The following is a 15,268-nucleotide window of genomic DNA, read 5'->3' as shown; positions in this document are numbered from 1 at the left end:
AAGCCTGCTTCTCCCTCTCCCACTCCCCCTGCTTGTGTTCCTGCTCTCGCTATGTCTCTCTCTGTCAAATAAATAAATAAAATCTTTAAAAAAAAAAAAAAGAAACATTTATTTTTTTATTTTTATTTTTTTTTAAGATTTTATTTATTTATTTGACAGAGAGAGAGAGAGCACAAGTAGGCAGAGAGGCAGGCAGAGGGAGAGGGAGAAGCAGGCTCTCCACTGAGCAGGGAGCCTGATGCGGGGCTCGATCCCAGGACCCTGGGATCATGACCTGAGCCGAAGGCAGCCACTTAACCGACTGAGCCACCCAGGCGCCCCTGTCAGAAACATTTAAAAGAATGTAATTGTAGGGGTGCCTGGGTGGTGCAGTCAGTGCCTGACTCTGGACCTCATCTCAGGTCTTGATCTCAGGGTTGTGAGTTCAAGCCCCACACTGGGCTCCATGCTGGGCATGGCGCTTACTTAAACGAAACACTTCAAAGAACCTAATTGCCAACTGCAGTGACTCAGGGAACCCAACGTACATTGCATGATCGTAAGCATCCAAGTCTTCAAAGTGAGTCTTACTACCTATAAAACAATGATCATGAGTTTTGTAAATTCAAGCTACATACTGAGGAAGGTCAGAGCAAAAACTATCTGATCAACTTCATGGGATGAATGCCACCAGAGACAAAATGTGTTTCAAAAGCAAGTAATGGCAAACTATGACTTTTTTGATACCAAAACTGCTGATGGTTGGTTGTTTCACTTGTTTCAAGTGGGATTTATCAAGAAATCCAGAAGATTACCAAGAAGTCCAGAAGACCCTTGTGTCCACCTCCATTGAGTGCTCCAAGTCTGGAAGACCCAAAAGGCATAAACCGAATGACTTGAAAGAAGTCTGAAAAAAGGCCCTAGTAAGCTTTTTCCAGACAGCACTGGGAAAACAGAAAAGTTTCCATGATAGCTTTATTAAAAAAGCCAACATTCTAAAGTCTCCCAAATTTGGACTGTGAAAGTTAATGTAGCCATAGGGTAAAGACAACAGACATAATTATTGTTAATAATTATTAAATAATAATAAAACATCAGTATTATAGTTCTAATTATTATTATAATTAATATTAGATGATAATTGTTATTAAAATAACTGACTATAATTGAGAAATTTAAGGACAAAAGATCATAATCATATTATTACATGTTGAAAATGCATGAATAAGATAAAATTAAATTTCTTGGCACACTGCATCAGACCTCCATGTTTTCACTGATTTTAGGAGCCAAAATATTTTGCTCTTCTACTTACAATGGGAAGACAATGTCCTGGACAGCTTCAAAGTGACAAGTTGCAATGAGAGTCTCTTTGAAATCCGTGAAGTTGACACGATAAATGTGTGATTCTTCTGTTCCTACAAAAAACTGGTGTCCTTCCCCTCGAACTGTGATTGACGTGACGCCACCTTGTAACTGGATTTTCCTTTATGGAGAAGCAAGAAGGTGAAGTAGATTCACTCAATCAGTGAGGACTTGTTACAGAGGATACAAATCAGGCGTAGGGCCTGGGGACATGCCTTCAGGGAGAGGACACAATTGGAAAGGCAGGAGTGGCTCACAGTACTGGGGGCCCATGGGCAGCAGAGGGAGAGGCCAGCCTGGTTTACAGTAGTCGGGGGGTTTCCTCAGGCAGAGTCTAAAATGGGTTGTGGAACATAGGCAGGATCTGGACAGAGGGAACATTCCAGGAAGGCAATGGGCACAAATGATCATGGCAATTAAATACTTTATTAAGTCCATTTCTGGGAAATAATCCTACAGTTGGGAGGGGAAACCGTTATGTCAAGGGAGGTTATTGTAACCTTAGTGAAAAGAGTAAAAGGTTGGAAACAACCTAAATACCCAATTGTAAGGCAATGGTTAAATCATCTATGGGATGGCAGGCAACTTCTTAAGATATTTGCCTAGCCAGTAAAACCACGTTTAGAAGATTATGTATATTTTACCACAGTAGTTTTTAAAAAAGGTATTAACACTGAAAATGTTTATGACATTTGCCTTAAGTAAAAATAAACCAGAATATAAAATTTTGTATACAAAGGAAGTACAATTATTTTAAAATGTAAACGAAGAACACAAGATAAGAAGAAATAACAAAATGTTAATAGTGGCTCTCTTCCCCAGAACTGTCAGAGACTCTTGTCTCTCTGTCCACATTTCAAATCCCTCTGCTTCGTAAACGTCTAATGAGTATGAACTTTAAAAAAAAAAAAAAAAGAGGGGCGCCTGGGTGGCTCAGATGGTTAAGCATCTGCCTTCGGCACAGGTCATGATTCCGGGGTCTTGGGATCGAGCCCCACGTCGGGCTCCTGGCTCAGCGGGGAGCCTGCTTCTCCCTCTCCCTCTGTCTCCCCTGCTGCTCATGCTCTCTCTCTCTCTGTATCTCTGTATCTCTGTGTCTCAAATGAATAAATAAAATCTTAAAAAAAAAAAAAGAGTATATAAATGAATGTGTCCCTAAAAACCCAACCTTGCTCTGCAACTAATTTAGTTTTGACAATAAGAACGCAATGGAGATTCTTGTGCAACGGATCGGCCTGGGAAATGCAGTATTTTACAAAGATCCATTTGTTGGTGGGACCCAGGATGGTTAATGAAGAAAGGATTGACCCTGAGTTATTTCCCGGCTTCTTCACTAACTAGATAGATAGAGCTCTCTGGCCCTGGATAAATTGCCAGAAATCTCCCGGCCTCACTTCACCCAAGCACAGAATAATTTCTCCTTTGCTGGGTCGCAGTGAGGATCAAAGCTAATGCACAGGAGGCCCCCCCGAGGGCAGCCAATAGAGATACTGGCTATTGACATGTGGGCTCTCTACAAGACAGGGTGAAGCCCAGGGCTACGGGGGCGAGGCCAGGGGTCCCTGAGCTCCAGCGGTCTGCTTCCTCATACTACTTCCTGACTTCACACGGGAGCTACTTTCTCAAACCACGAAAACCCAAGGAGGCAGAAACCCCTGCAAGCAATGGGAGGCTATGCTGTCCCACAAGGTTAGTATGGGGACAGGCACGGCACAAATCCTGTAATAACGGCCTTGAATTAATCATTCTCATCACAATGGGAACATCTGTGTATTCAAAACAAGGTGTTCACAAATGAGGGGGTTAAGGCCTTATACTCCGTACACATATCCAGAGACTAACCAACACCGCTCTCACGCAGCCTCCCTCTCTTATTCCCCTTCACACAAACACAGAACCGGTCCGAATGCATTCTCAAGAAGACCTATCCGGAGCACGGAATTTAAGATGGCAGCCTGTCTCCTGTCCCCAGTCCCCCCTTAGTGTACCTGCAACTCCATTTGTCTCCTCTGCTCATCACCCTCTAAGATGATGTAATTACTTGTTTACTTTATGACTGTCTCTTCCCTCCTGCTGGAATGTCAGCTCCACGAGGGGCAGGGATGTTTCCCTTCATTTCTGTTTGCTTTAGTCATGGCTTCTCCCAAGGGCACCTAGAACAGTATCTGGTACGCGGTGAATGCGCAGCACGGACCTGTTTGAGTGAAGACCGCTGATACTCGTTCTACAGTCTACACTCTAGCGTCCCTGGCTCTGCTCGAGCTGGGGGAGGCCGCATGGGGCGTATCCAGGGGTGCCTTGCTTGGTTGAAGGCGAGCTCTAGCTCCACCTCTGCTTCTCTGGGGAGTGTCTTTCCCAGCCTCACCACCACAGTGGGGTCACCCCCTTCTCTGATCCCCTCTGTAATATCCATGATACGTTTTACTTTACCTGGACCACAGGATCTGTGTTTATATACTGTCTTGAATTACAAGGACTATTTCATGCGCATATTACCTTATCCCCAGCTCGGACTGTTAGTTCTGGGAGGACAAAGACGGCGTCTTGTTTTATTTTTTAGTAGAGCATCTGGCACATTGGCTTGGCCGGAGGTACTCAGTAAATCCGTGTTAATGACAGTGGATAAAGTTTTATTTCATTTCATTTCAACTGATGCGATAGATAACCCACAAAAAGTACATGGCACAGTATCCGGTACGCGGAAGCAGCTGGTGAATGCTGGCTATTTGTATTAACACTTGTATCCAAACGAATTAACCACTAGCATGGTGCCCGACACACAACCTGTCGCAGAATAAATTTCACTGAACAAACAAATTTTGAAAGTTTGAAATTTGAGGTCATTTGCTGGATATCTTTATAAACAGCATCTTATTTCCTCGGTCATGGCTCCATGTATTAACGAAATAATAATTGATGCATTTATCAGAAGGGCAATGTCCCCTGGGGTAATTAATTGTGGGCTACTTTGGCTTGATTCAACATAAGCTCTTGTCTTTTCATTGGCAAAGAAATCAGCTGTTGTGATTCCAACTGCTCATTTTGACGGTAAGATAAAATTCTTTCACCAAGAGTTACTTTGGGAATATTGCATCATCACCGGCTTGAAGCAGACCTCCCTGTGGTGGTGGGTCTTTCTCCACCCCGACCCCCGTGGAGTCTGGAACTTACTTGATGGGTTTGTAGCTGGGGCTTTTGCAGAAGACCAGCAATCCGGCTCCGGAACCCACCAACAAACCCCCCATCTTCAGGCACTTGATGGCGGACACTCCCTAAGGGGGAGAAACAGCGTTGAGAAAAGGCCAAATGGTTTCATCGTTAAGAACAGGTGTGTGAGCTGATGAGCTGGGTATAGGGCATGGCCATGCCTGGACGAAATGCAGGAAGGCATTGCCTGTGATGTACCCCAAGGCTGTCCACCAGGGCTCGGTGCCAGCAATGGGCTCACGTGCCGGAAGTCACCCCCCGGGGCCTGCAAGGCGCAAGCACGCTTCACCAAACTTCCTCCCTTTACAACCACCTGTGCATTGTAACTGTATTAGAAATTAACACTATCTATCGGCTCAAATGAAGTTAGAGCAGAAGATAGAGAGAGGCACAGGCAACATTATTTCCTCAGTGCCTACTGTTTAAGCCAGAACATAATTCTTTTTTTTTTCAAAGATCTTATTTATTTATTTGAGACACACAGAGAGAGAGAGAGAGGGCACAAGCAGGGAGGAAGGGCAGAGGGAGAGGGAGAAGCAGACTCCCCACTGAGCGGGGAGCCAGATGTGGGGCTCGATCCCAGGACCCTGAGATCATGACCTGAGCCGAAGGCAGATGCTTAACCAACTGAGCCACCCAGGCGCCCCAGAACATAATTCTTATACTACAAAGAGATCATAGTTGACATCCTAAGAAAGGACAGAGAGCCCTTATTGTTTGGTGACTGTAGTTCCTGAGCTAAAGCATGCGGTATACAGTCTTGCGAGTAATAGACATAGTTAAATTCAAAGCCATCTTCAAAGTTTGGGGACATATGATGGTCATTTTATAGCATCCACTATGAAATTCTAATTTAATTTAATTACTTTATTTTTAAGTTCTAATTTTAAAATGTGCATGGCCAATATTTCATCTTAAAGTTTTCAACAATAATACAGCTAATGGGGTGCCTGGGTGGCTCAGTGGGTTAAGCATCTGCCTTGGGCTCAGGTCATGATCCCGGGGGCCTGTGTACTGTTTTTAATATTAGTATTGTGACCATCAGCATCTTTGTCTTCATATTAGTGCTGTATGCCTACCAGGTCCATTTGAAGCCATTCCAATCCTTCTACCCTTCTAACCAGAGAGCGACCATTTAAGTAGAGTTTCAAAACGGGTAACTGCCCAAGATCACATAATATTCCAACCAAATGTCTTCAGTGATACCTCCTATCCCTTCATCCCATAAGAATTATTTTCTTTCCACAGGTATAAGAGGCATCTTGGAACCACCGCTTTGTGGAATTTGCCATCCAACCCAAATGCCTCCATGGTCAGGACTTAGAGCATCCACAGTCCCGCAATCAGTGGCACTGAAGTACCCAAAGCTTGAGGAACACTAAGACAGCCAGAATCTTTTTTGGGGGAAAGGCACTTAGATCCCAAGTGCTGGAGGGGGAGGGTGCCAAAAATATCCAGATCGGTATTTTTCCGTAGTGTTTCATGGAGCCCTTTGGAAGGATCTCAGGAGTTGGAGACGGCAGGGCTCTGAGTCTTGCCCTCCTTCAACTGATCTGCTTTGCTTTTATCTGTTTCATATCCTGAAATCCCCCTCCTAAAAATAACTTGGACTACACCTCAACCTCCTGTGGGATTATTTCTAAACCCTTCTCTACCCATACTATAGCGTTCCCTCATTCTTATGCATGCCCTTAAAAGTTTGAGCATTTAATGATTGCATGATTAAGAAAACTCTAACATCTTCCCTGGGCATGCGGTGCAAGATTTCACGTCTTCTTGGGAATATCAGCTAAGTGGGAAGGCATTGAAGCTGAGAACCATCTGTTCTATTATCAGACATGAGACAGGCGGGTGCAGAATCTACCACAAGCTCTCAAATTCAAATTCAAAGGTTAGTGGAAACAGCCCTTGTAACTTTCTGGGGGTCCTGGAAATAGCAGCACTTATTCCACAAGATGATCCTCTGATTGTAGGCTTTTTATTTTGGCTTAAATATCGAGGTCTTTCTGGACTTTTAACCAGAACTGTTAGGAACTCTGCAAATAGAAAACAATCCACAGGGCGCCTGGGTGGCTCAGTTGGTTAAGCGACTGCCTTCGGCTCAGGTCATGATCCTGGAGTCCCGGGATCGAGTCCCACATCGGGCTCCCTGCTCAGCAGGGAGTCTGCTTCTCCCCCTGACCCTCCCCACTCTCATGCTCTCTCTATCTCATTCTCTGTCTCAAATAAATAAATAAAATCTTTAAAAAAAAAAAAAAAAGAAAAGAAAACAATCCACAATGTCTAGGTCTTGCTTATGACTTTCATTGCTGGCTGGGGCTAGAATCTAAGATCTAGTTATCAGATTAGGACAAAAATGACATACCTCTGTATGTATATTTATGGCCCTGTGCTTGGAAGACGTAAAAAACGTGTGGTCTGATTCCCTAAGTGGGGACCCCAAGGAATACGGCATATAAACCAGAGAGGAAGGCTCAGACAATAATAAGTCAGTGCACCTTGCAAATTTCGGTGTGGCCTTGGACACAACATACCCTTTGTCTTTTTTCCACAGACTCTTCACACAGGTCCATGCTGCAGTGGAGGGAAGAAATCGCCAGAAGTGAGCAGGGCAGGACAGAAGTTGGCGGTCTCTACTCACCAGACTGAACTTGTCCTTCGCGGGCCCAGTGTCTGCTAGCAGTTTGGTCATTGGGTTCATTTTCAGAATGTCTCCAGTTGTGGTGCCGAGGTAGAAAAAGCTATCGTCGTCGGCCATCTGGGGATCAGAGAGGAAAAGAGGCCCAGAGACCTGTGTTTTCTCAGGGATGCCCATGAGCCCCGATCAGGGGTGGGAAAGACTTTCTCTGAGGCCCAAGGAAGACCTACAAATGTGCTCGTGACTTTAATTTCCTTAGACTCTAAGATGGGTACGAACAGCTTGGAGTGGGGCGCAGAATCAGGGCCAAACTCAGAACTGGAGGAAATGTGAGACTCCCACTAGCCTGTGCATTTCGCTGGAAGACTCTTTGTGTCTGATGTTAGATCCACATGCATAGATAACCCGCCAGTCTCGTTCTGGAGACACCTCCGAAGGGTGCCTAGGATGAATTCTTTTTTTTTTTTTTTTTTAAGATTTTATTTATTTATTTGAGAGAGAGAGAATGAGAGAGAGCACATGAGAGTGGGGAGGGTCAGAGGGAGAAGCAGACTCCCTGCCGAGCAGGGAGCCCGATGCGGGACTCGATCCAGGGACTCCAGGATCATGACCCGAGCTGAAGGCAGTCGCTTAACCGACTGAGCCACCCAGGCGCCCCTAGGATGAATTCTTCAAACAGAATAGGTGTTTGCTTTATCTCATACTTTCCAAGTCTATCTGCGTAAAACAATGATGTGTTAGATAAGAGAAACAAGTCAGTGGAGGATGGAGTTATCTGTACGAGTGTGTGAGTCCACATTAAAGACAGAGGAATAGGGGCGCCTAGGTGGCTCAGTCGGTTGAGCGTCTGCCTTCGGCTCAGGTCATGATCCCAGGGTCCTGGGATCGAGCCCCCACAACGGGCTCCCTGCTCCGTGGGGAGCCTGCTTCTCACTCTCCCTCTGCCTGCCGCTCTCTCTCTCTGTCAAATAAATAAATAAAATCTTAAAAAAAAAAAAAAGACAGAGGAATAATTCCTCTTTATAGAAGGGACTGTGTGTCAACAATGAGTTTCATTGTTAGGAACTTTATGTCCAGTGGCAGAAATAAGAATTATTTCGTATCCAGTGCCATTGGGAGGCGCTGTGGCCACGAAGTGCCTACTGGATACGCTGCTTCTGTCCAGGTGGGGCAGGCGTCTGGGTCCGATGGCAGAGCCCAAGTCCCAGTAAAACAAGACTCTCCCGGAGCTGCGTCCAAGCAGCTCCTCTCCAACTTCTGGAGGGAATGAGACTCCGGAAGTGAGACTCCCCCTCACATGTGCCCCCTCAGTTGGCATCCCCGAGGTCCAGACCTCACCTCCCTACCCTCAGCCCAAGGTACCTATGTATGTGCACACGTGTGTGCATGCATCCACGCGTGCGTGCACACACACACACACACACACACACACACCCCTCGGTCAATACTATTGAGGGATTTGTTCCAGTAGTTGCTGACAATCACACTTAAAGTAATACTTACTGTAATACTCATGACTATTCTTTTCATCTGACCCGTTTGGCACTCAGTTGGCCAGATTTTTCTATTCCGGAGATCCAGTTCCCATACTCGGATTGTCCCGCTATGGAAGAGAGACACAATCAAATGGATACCCACTTAGGAATCTCTCGATCTCTTCTCTGTTTTCTGCCTTCCCCTGAAGAGGCAGCTGAAGGGAAGAGAGCTGGATATTTCTGAGGGTTTGTTAGGCCTCGTGTTCTACTTAAAATCTTCCAGTCGATCCTTACGACCACCCTCTGAGGTAGGATTTACGCTCCCCCTACTCTCCAAATGAGAAAACACAGCAGAACAAGGATTTACAGCCAGTGAATACTCTCTCCAGTGTAGGGAGAGCAGACATAAATGCGAGCAGATAAACAAAGAGCAAACCAGAGTTCACTAAGATGTTTCTTTCAAGGCTTACAGCTGTAAGGACATCTTTTCAAGGAAAGTGCTTCACTATGGAGAGTCCTGTCTTTGCGAGAAATGAGACTAAGTAACCAAAGGGCCACACAAAATCAGCATCTGACATAAGACTTGGCATACAGTTGGCATTTAATCATTGCATGTTGAGTTCATCTGAATTAATAACTGTATAAACATATCGCAGTCAACATCATAGCTGAAGCTAATAGTCGAAGGCAGAAAAGGTTAATTTAAAAACAGATTGATCGGGGCACCTGGCTGGCTTAGTCAGAAGAGCCCGTGACCCTTGATCTTGGGGTTTGAGTTCGAGCCCCACGTTGGGCATAGAAAGTACTTAAATAAATCAACTTTAAAAAAATAAAATTAAGGGTGCCTGGGTGGCTCAGTTGGTTAAGCGTCTGCCTTTGGCTCAGGTCATGATCCCAGGGTCCTGGGATCAAGCCCCACATCGGGTCCCTGCTCCGCGGGAAGCCTGCTTCTCCCTCTCCTACTCCCCCTGCTTGTGTTCCCTCTCGCGCTCTCTCTCTCTGTCAAACAAATAAATTAAATCTTTAAAAAATAATAAATAAAAAAATTAAAATCAAAAAATCAAAAATAAAAAATAGAACAATCAAGTTCGGTTTTCCTTTTTCTTTTAGCCTCCAGAGTTATGCACTTAGTAAGTACTCATCAAGTATTTTGAATACTTTTTTATTTGAATACAAATCTATTTCTTTTTCAAATATTTTTTTTTTGAGTACTTGCAAAATTAAAAAAGAAAAACAGCTTCTCCGTGGCCTTCCTGGTGGATGTCAAATTTGGAATTTGCAGGATCTCTCGTGAAGGACAGTATCATGGAACATCTGCAGTTGGGACCATCATGGAGGATGTTGTGGGTGCCGGACCAGAAATCTTGCTTAAGAGTCCTCGTTCTCAGTTATCACTGTCATATGCAATTAAAGCCAATCTAGAATATAGATTGCCCTAAGAAAAAGTTTGGGGGAGGGGTGCGGCTTCAATTCAAATTTTGGCTCCTGGAGAAACTCTGTCCATGGACACCAGGCTGGGCTGACATCTGCAGCTATGGCAGCTGCTGAGGGGCAGCTGAACCCTCATCATGCAAAGGCTTCGTGAAACCACTCTGCAAACCCAAGGAAGTGAACACACACATGGTCGTCAGTGGCCTCGGAAGACAGGGCAGGACACGGATAGCTGCTTCGGGCGCAGAGCACTCTCCTAATAAGATTCGCCCCTTAGGGGCTGGCTCCCATTTAGCCAGCTAGTTTCATGGCTGCTAAGTGAATCCGTCCTCATAATTAGCCCCAGAACAAATGCATGTTGCGTATCACAAGGAGGGGCCATACAGAAATTCTTTACTCTGGCTGGAAAAGTAGCCAGTGGTGTGTGCCTTTCACAGATGGGAGACCATCATCCATAGGCTGAAAAAGATAGTTTCCACCCAACAGGTACTTCGACCCCACATTCACAGCGTTTGGACCTTTGAACTGGCACACCGCGTAAAAGACGACGCTTTTGTGCGGGTTTAACCTTCAGCTCAGACTCCAGGCAGGGCCCCAAATTGGTGAATTTGTAAGTTAGTGTCTTCTGTTAGACAGATGTTGGCTTTCAGCTTGGTCCCCATTAGCTGGTTAAAAGCTGACTCTACCAGAAACAATCTCATATGGCTAATAGTCGAACATCTGAAGCTTCCTGGCACAGTCCATTCACAAACTATCATTTCGGGAGACCTAAATCAATAGTAGGTGCTAAGAAACATGGACCAGTAAGTGAATCCGTGCAATCGTGCACATTGCTCCGTGGGCATGCATTGTACGTAGTGTGTTATCAGTCACAAACAGACCAGAACCTGACATGAATTTCGCCGAGGAGCAGAGCCCTCCTCAGGAGGAAGCACAGAATTCTCAAATAACCAGATTTAAGACTTTCCGTTAAAAGGATTTTTAAGGACTACAAAATCATGCAAATTAGGAATTAGGACGGAAGGTAATTTTGCAGGACTAATTTTGCAGGGGAACCCCAATTGGAATGACCTGGTTTCCATACAAGCAAATATAGTGATTTATGAGTTCTGAAAACCCGACTGCAGGCACGTACTTTCCAGCAGTAACAAACATCTCATCCCGGCACCTTGAGAAGATCACTGTGGTGGCATTCCCCACGTTGAGGCCGGCCGCAGGACTGCCACAGATGGCTTCTCTCTTGGCTATGCTCCACACGACCACACTGCCAAAACAAGAGGGACCAAAGAAGTCAGGGGGAGACAGGCTCTCAAAAGAAGTGGTTCTAGAAAGAAAAAAAAAAAGGAACGAAAGAATTACACTGACCCCCAGATGTCTCCTGCATCACACTGGATATTAGAAGACAAGCAGGTAATACTTCAAAGGTTTTGAAGGAAAATGATAATGAGGCTAGAACCCAGTGACCCCGTCAATGAAGCCTGATGCTAAAATAAAGACATTTTCAGATAAGCAAGGCATAAAAGTTTACCACCCATTTATCTCATGTAAAAATATTTACTTGGAGAAGTATTCTAGAAAAAAGACAGTGCAAGGAAAAGGATGACGTCAGGTAGTGCTCCCAAATGTGACCGCATACCAGAGTCACATGGAGGACTTGCTCAGAGGCTGCCGGGACTCACCCCCAGAGCTTCTGAGTCAGCAGGTCTCGGGGGGTGGGGGGGGGTGCCTGAGATTTCACTTTTCTAAAAAGTCCCCAGTGACACTGATGCTGCTGTTCTGGGGACCACACTTGGAGAAGCACTGCGTTGGGTTCCATTTCCTTCTCTCTGGGTGCAATCACACGACTTAGTCCTAAATTGAATGTGTTTAGACAATAATACCAAAAATGCTGGGGAACATCTGAATCAAAATATTAAAGAAAAAGGAATGCAGATGTTACAAACTTTGTTAATGTAAAATCATGTCTGGCTATGCTTCCCAAATTTCCTCCATGTAGAAGGTATTATCACAGGGGTTCTAAAATCCAGGTAGAACCAAGATCGGTAGAAATGGGGAGGTAGGAGGTAGTGTAAAAGCCATAATTTTTTCTTTTTTCTTAGTAGGAAATTGATAGATACCATCTGAAGTAGAAAACTTGAGAGGCATACCACCTCCCCCCACAAAAGACTCTTAAAACCAAGTACCTCATGCGCAAGAGAAATGAAAACATATATCCACACCAAATCTTGTACATGAATGTTCATAACAGCATTATGAACAATAGCCTAAAAGTGGGAAAGACCCACAGCCCCATCAACTGATGGATGAAGAAAATGTGGTGTAGCCATACAATGGAATATTATTGGACACTAAAAAGAAGGAAGGACTGAAACATGCCACAGTATGGATGAACCTTGAAAACATTACGCTTAATAAAAAAAATCAGTTACAAAAGGCCACCTATTGTATTATTCTATTTATGTGAGACAGTGAGAGCAGGCAAAACTATAGAGATGGAAAGTAGATCAGTGGTTGCCCGGGGCTGAGGGGGTAATGGTGGAGCAGGAATGGGGAGTGATTGCTAATAGGCAGAGGGAGTGTTTTTGGAATGTTTAAAATGCTCTACAATTGTTTGTGGTGGTGGTTGCACAACATGACATGTAAAAAATGTCTTTGGGGAAGTATTTCAGCAAAAAGAAAGAAAGAAAAGAAAAGAGAAGAGAAGAGAAGAGAAGAGAAAAAAGAAAAGAAAGAAAAGAAAAAGAAGGGAGGGAGGAAAGGAAGGAAGGAAGGAAGGAACAAGGAAGGAAGGAAGGAAGGAAGGAAGAAAGGACCCACTCGAATAACCACTATACCAAAAAGCATACAGCCATACACTTTAAATGGGTGAATTTTATGGTATGTGAAATATATCTCAACGAAGGTATAAAAAAAATCCCAGTGCTCCTTGGGAGAGCTCTTCATGGTGGAAGGGCTATGAATTCTGAATTCTTGTGCATAGCAGGATGACATCCTTTCTTTGTAAACCATGGACATGGTATAGCTTCCATTTTCCAAAAACAAGTTTAAAATTTAAAAACAAATAAAAGGCACTGATATAGTGCATTGGCCAAACAAATTACAGCATATCTGTACAATGGTACACAATGCAGTCATTGCAAAGAATAAGATCTATGTCTGCACAAACCCGCAGGGAATACGACATTGGTATAAAGTTAATCAAAAAGCAGGTTGTTGTCAGTAGATGCAGAGAAAGCATTTGACAAAGTATGACATTCATTCATGATAAAAACGCTCAACAAAGCAGGTCTAGAGGGAACATATCTCAACATGATAAAGGCCATATATGAAAAACCTACAACTTACATATCACACTTAATGGTGAAAAACTGAGAGGCTCTTCCTCTAAAATCAGGAACAAGACAAGAATATCTTCTCTCACCACTATTATTCAACATAGTACTGGAAGTCCTAGCCACAGCAATCAGACAAGAAAAAGAAATAAAAGGCATCCAAATTGGTAAGGAAGAAGTAAATTGTCACTATTTGCAGATGACATGATATTATATATAGAAAACCTTAAAGATTCCACCAAAAAAACTACTAGAACATATAAGTGAATTCAGGAAGGTAGCAGGACACAAAATTAATATACAGAAAATACATTTCTCCACACTAATAACAAAGCGACAGAGAGAGAAATTAGGAAAACTATCCCATTTGTAATTGCACCAAAAAGAATAAAATACCTAGGAACAAATTCAACCAAGGAGGTGAAAGACCTGTACTCTGAAAACTATAAAACATTGATGAGAGACATTGAAGACAACACGAACAAATGGAAAGACATGCTATGCTCATGGACTGGAAGAACAAATATTGTTAAAATGTCCATACTGGACTCAAAGCAATCTACAGATTTAACGCAATTGCTATAAAAATACCAGCATTTTTTACAGAAGTAGAACAAATAATCCTCAAATGTGTATGGAACCACAGGAGACCCTGAATAGCCAAAGCAATTTTGAGAAGAAAGAACAAAGGTAGAGGTATCCCAATTCCAGATTTCAAGATTACTACAAAGCTATAGTGATCAAAACAGTATTGTACAGGGACAAAAACAGACACCTAGATCAATGGAACAGAATAGAGTTCAGAAATAAATCTGCACTTTTATGGTCAATTAATCTATGACAAAGGAGGCAAGGATATACTGGGTGGCTCAGTCGGTTAAGCATCTGCCTTCAGTCATGATCTCAGAGTCCTGGGATTGAGCCCCATATCAGGCTCCCTGCTCAGTGGGGAGCCTGTTTCTCCCTCGCCCTCTGCCTACCGCTCCCCCTGCTTGTGTGCTCTCTCTCTGTCAAATAAATAAATAAAATCTTTTTTAAAAAAAGAATACACAGTGGGGGAAAGACAGTCTCTTCAATAAATGGTGTTGGGAAAATTGGACAGCTACATGCAAAAGAGTGAAACTGGACCACTTTCTTACACATACTCAAAAATAAACTCAAAATATATTGAAGACCTGTATGTGCAACCTGAATGCATAAAAATCCTAGAAGAAAACACAGGCAATAGTTTCTTTGACATCGGCCATAGAAACATTTTTCTAGATACATCTCCTCTGGCAGGGAAACAAAAGCAGAATTAAACTAGTGGGACTACACCAAAACAAAAAGCTTTTGCACAGTGAAGAAAACCATCAACAAAACAAAAAGGCAACCTACTGAATGGGAGAAGATATTTGCAAATGACACATATGATAAGGGGTTAATGTCCAAAATATATTAAAAAAAAAACTTATATAACTCAACGCCAAAAAAAAAAAAAAATCCAATTAAAAATGGGCAGAGAGTCTGAATAGACATTTTTCCAGAAAAGGTATACAGATGGCCAACAAACACATAAAAAGATGCTCGACATCACTCATCATCAGGGAAATGCAAATCAAAACCACAATGAGATACCACCACACCTGTCAGAATGGCTAAAATCAACAACACAAGAAACAAAAGGTGTTGGAGAGGATGCGGAGAAAAAGAAACCCTTGTGCACCCCTGGTGGGGATGCAAACTGGTACAGTTACTGTGGAAATAGTATGGAGGGCCCTCAAAAAGTTAAAAATAGAATTACCCTATGATCCTGGGCGCCTGGGTGGCTCAGTTGGTTAAGCGACTGCCTTCGGCTCAGG

General features: G+C 43.5%; 1 protein-coding gene across 2 annotated transcripts in view; it reads right to left on the bottom strand.

Annotated features, from left to right (window-relative positions):
• Window positions 1–15,268, bottom strand: part of CFAP52 (cilia and flagella associated protein 52) — a 41,439-nt gene that overhangs the window by 15,901 nt on the left and 10,270 nt on the right. For both annotated transcript variants that reach the window (XM_021694800.1, XM_021694801.1), the window contains 5 exons: window positions 11,231–11,359; window positions 8,693–8,792; window positions 7,193–7,309; window positions 4,516–4,616; window positions 1,295–1,465 (listed from right to left, as the gene is read on the bottom strand). In XM_021694800.1, the coding sequence (XP_021550475.1) occupies window positions 1,295–1,465; window positions 4,516–4,616; window positions 7,193–7,309; window positions 8,693–8,792; window positions 11,231–11,359 (618 nt within the window). The remainder of the gene's footprint in view (window positions 1–1,294; window positions 1,466–4,515; window positions 4,617–7,192; window positions 7,310–8,692; window positions 8,793–11,230; window positions 11,360–15,268) is intronic.

Source organism: Neomonachus schauinslandi, chromosome 15 (genome assembly GCF_002201575.2).
Source record: "Neomonachus schauinslandi chromosome 15, ASM220157v2, whole genome shotgun sequence".
In the NCBI taxonomy this organism is placed as follows: Eukaryota; Metazoa; Chordata; class Mammalia; order Carnivora; family Phocidae; genus Neomonachus; species Neomonachus schauinslandi.
Note: the sequence above shows the minus strand (reverse complement) of the source record. Positions and strands in the feature narration are given on the sequence as shown.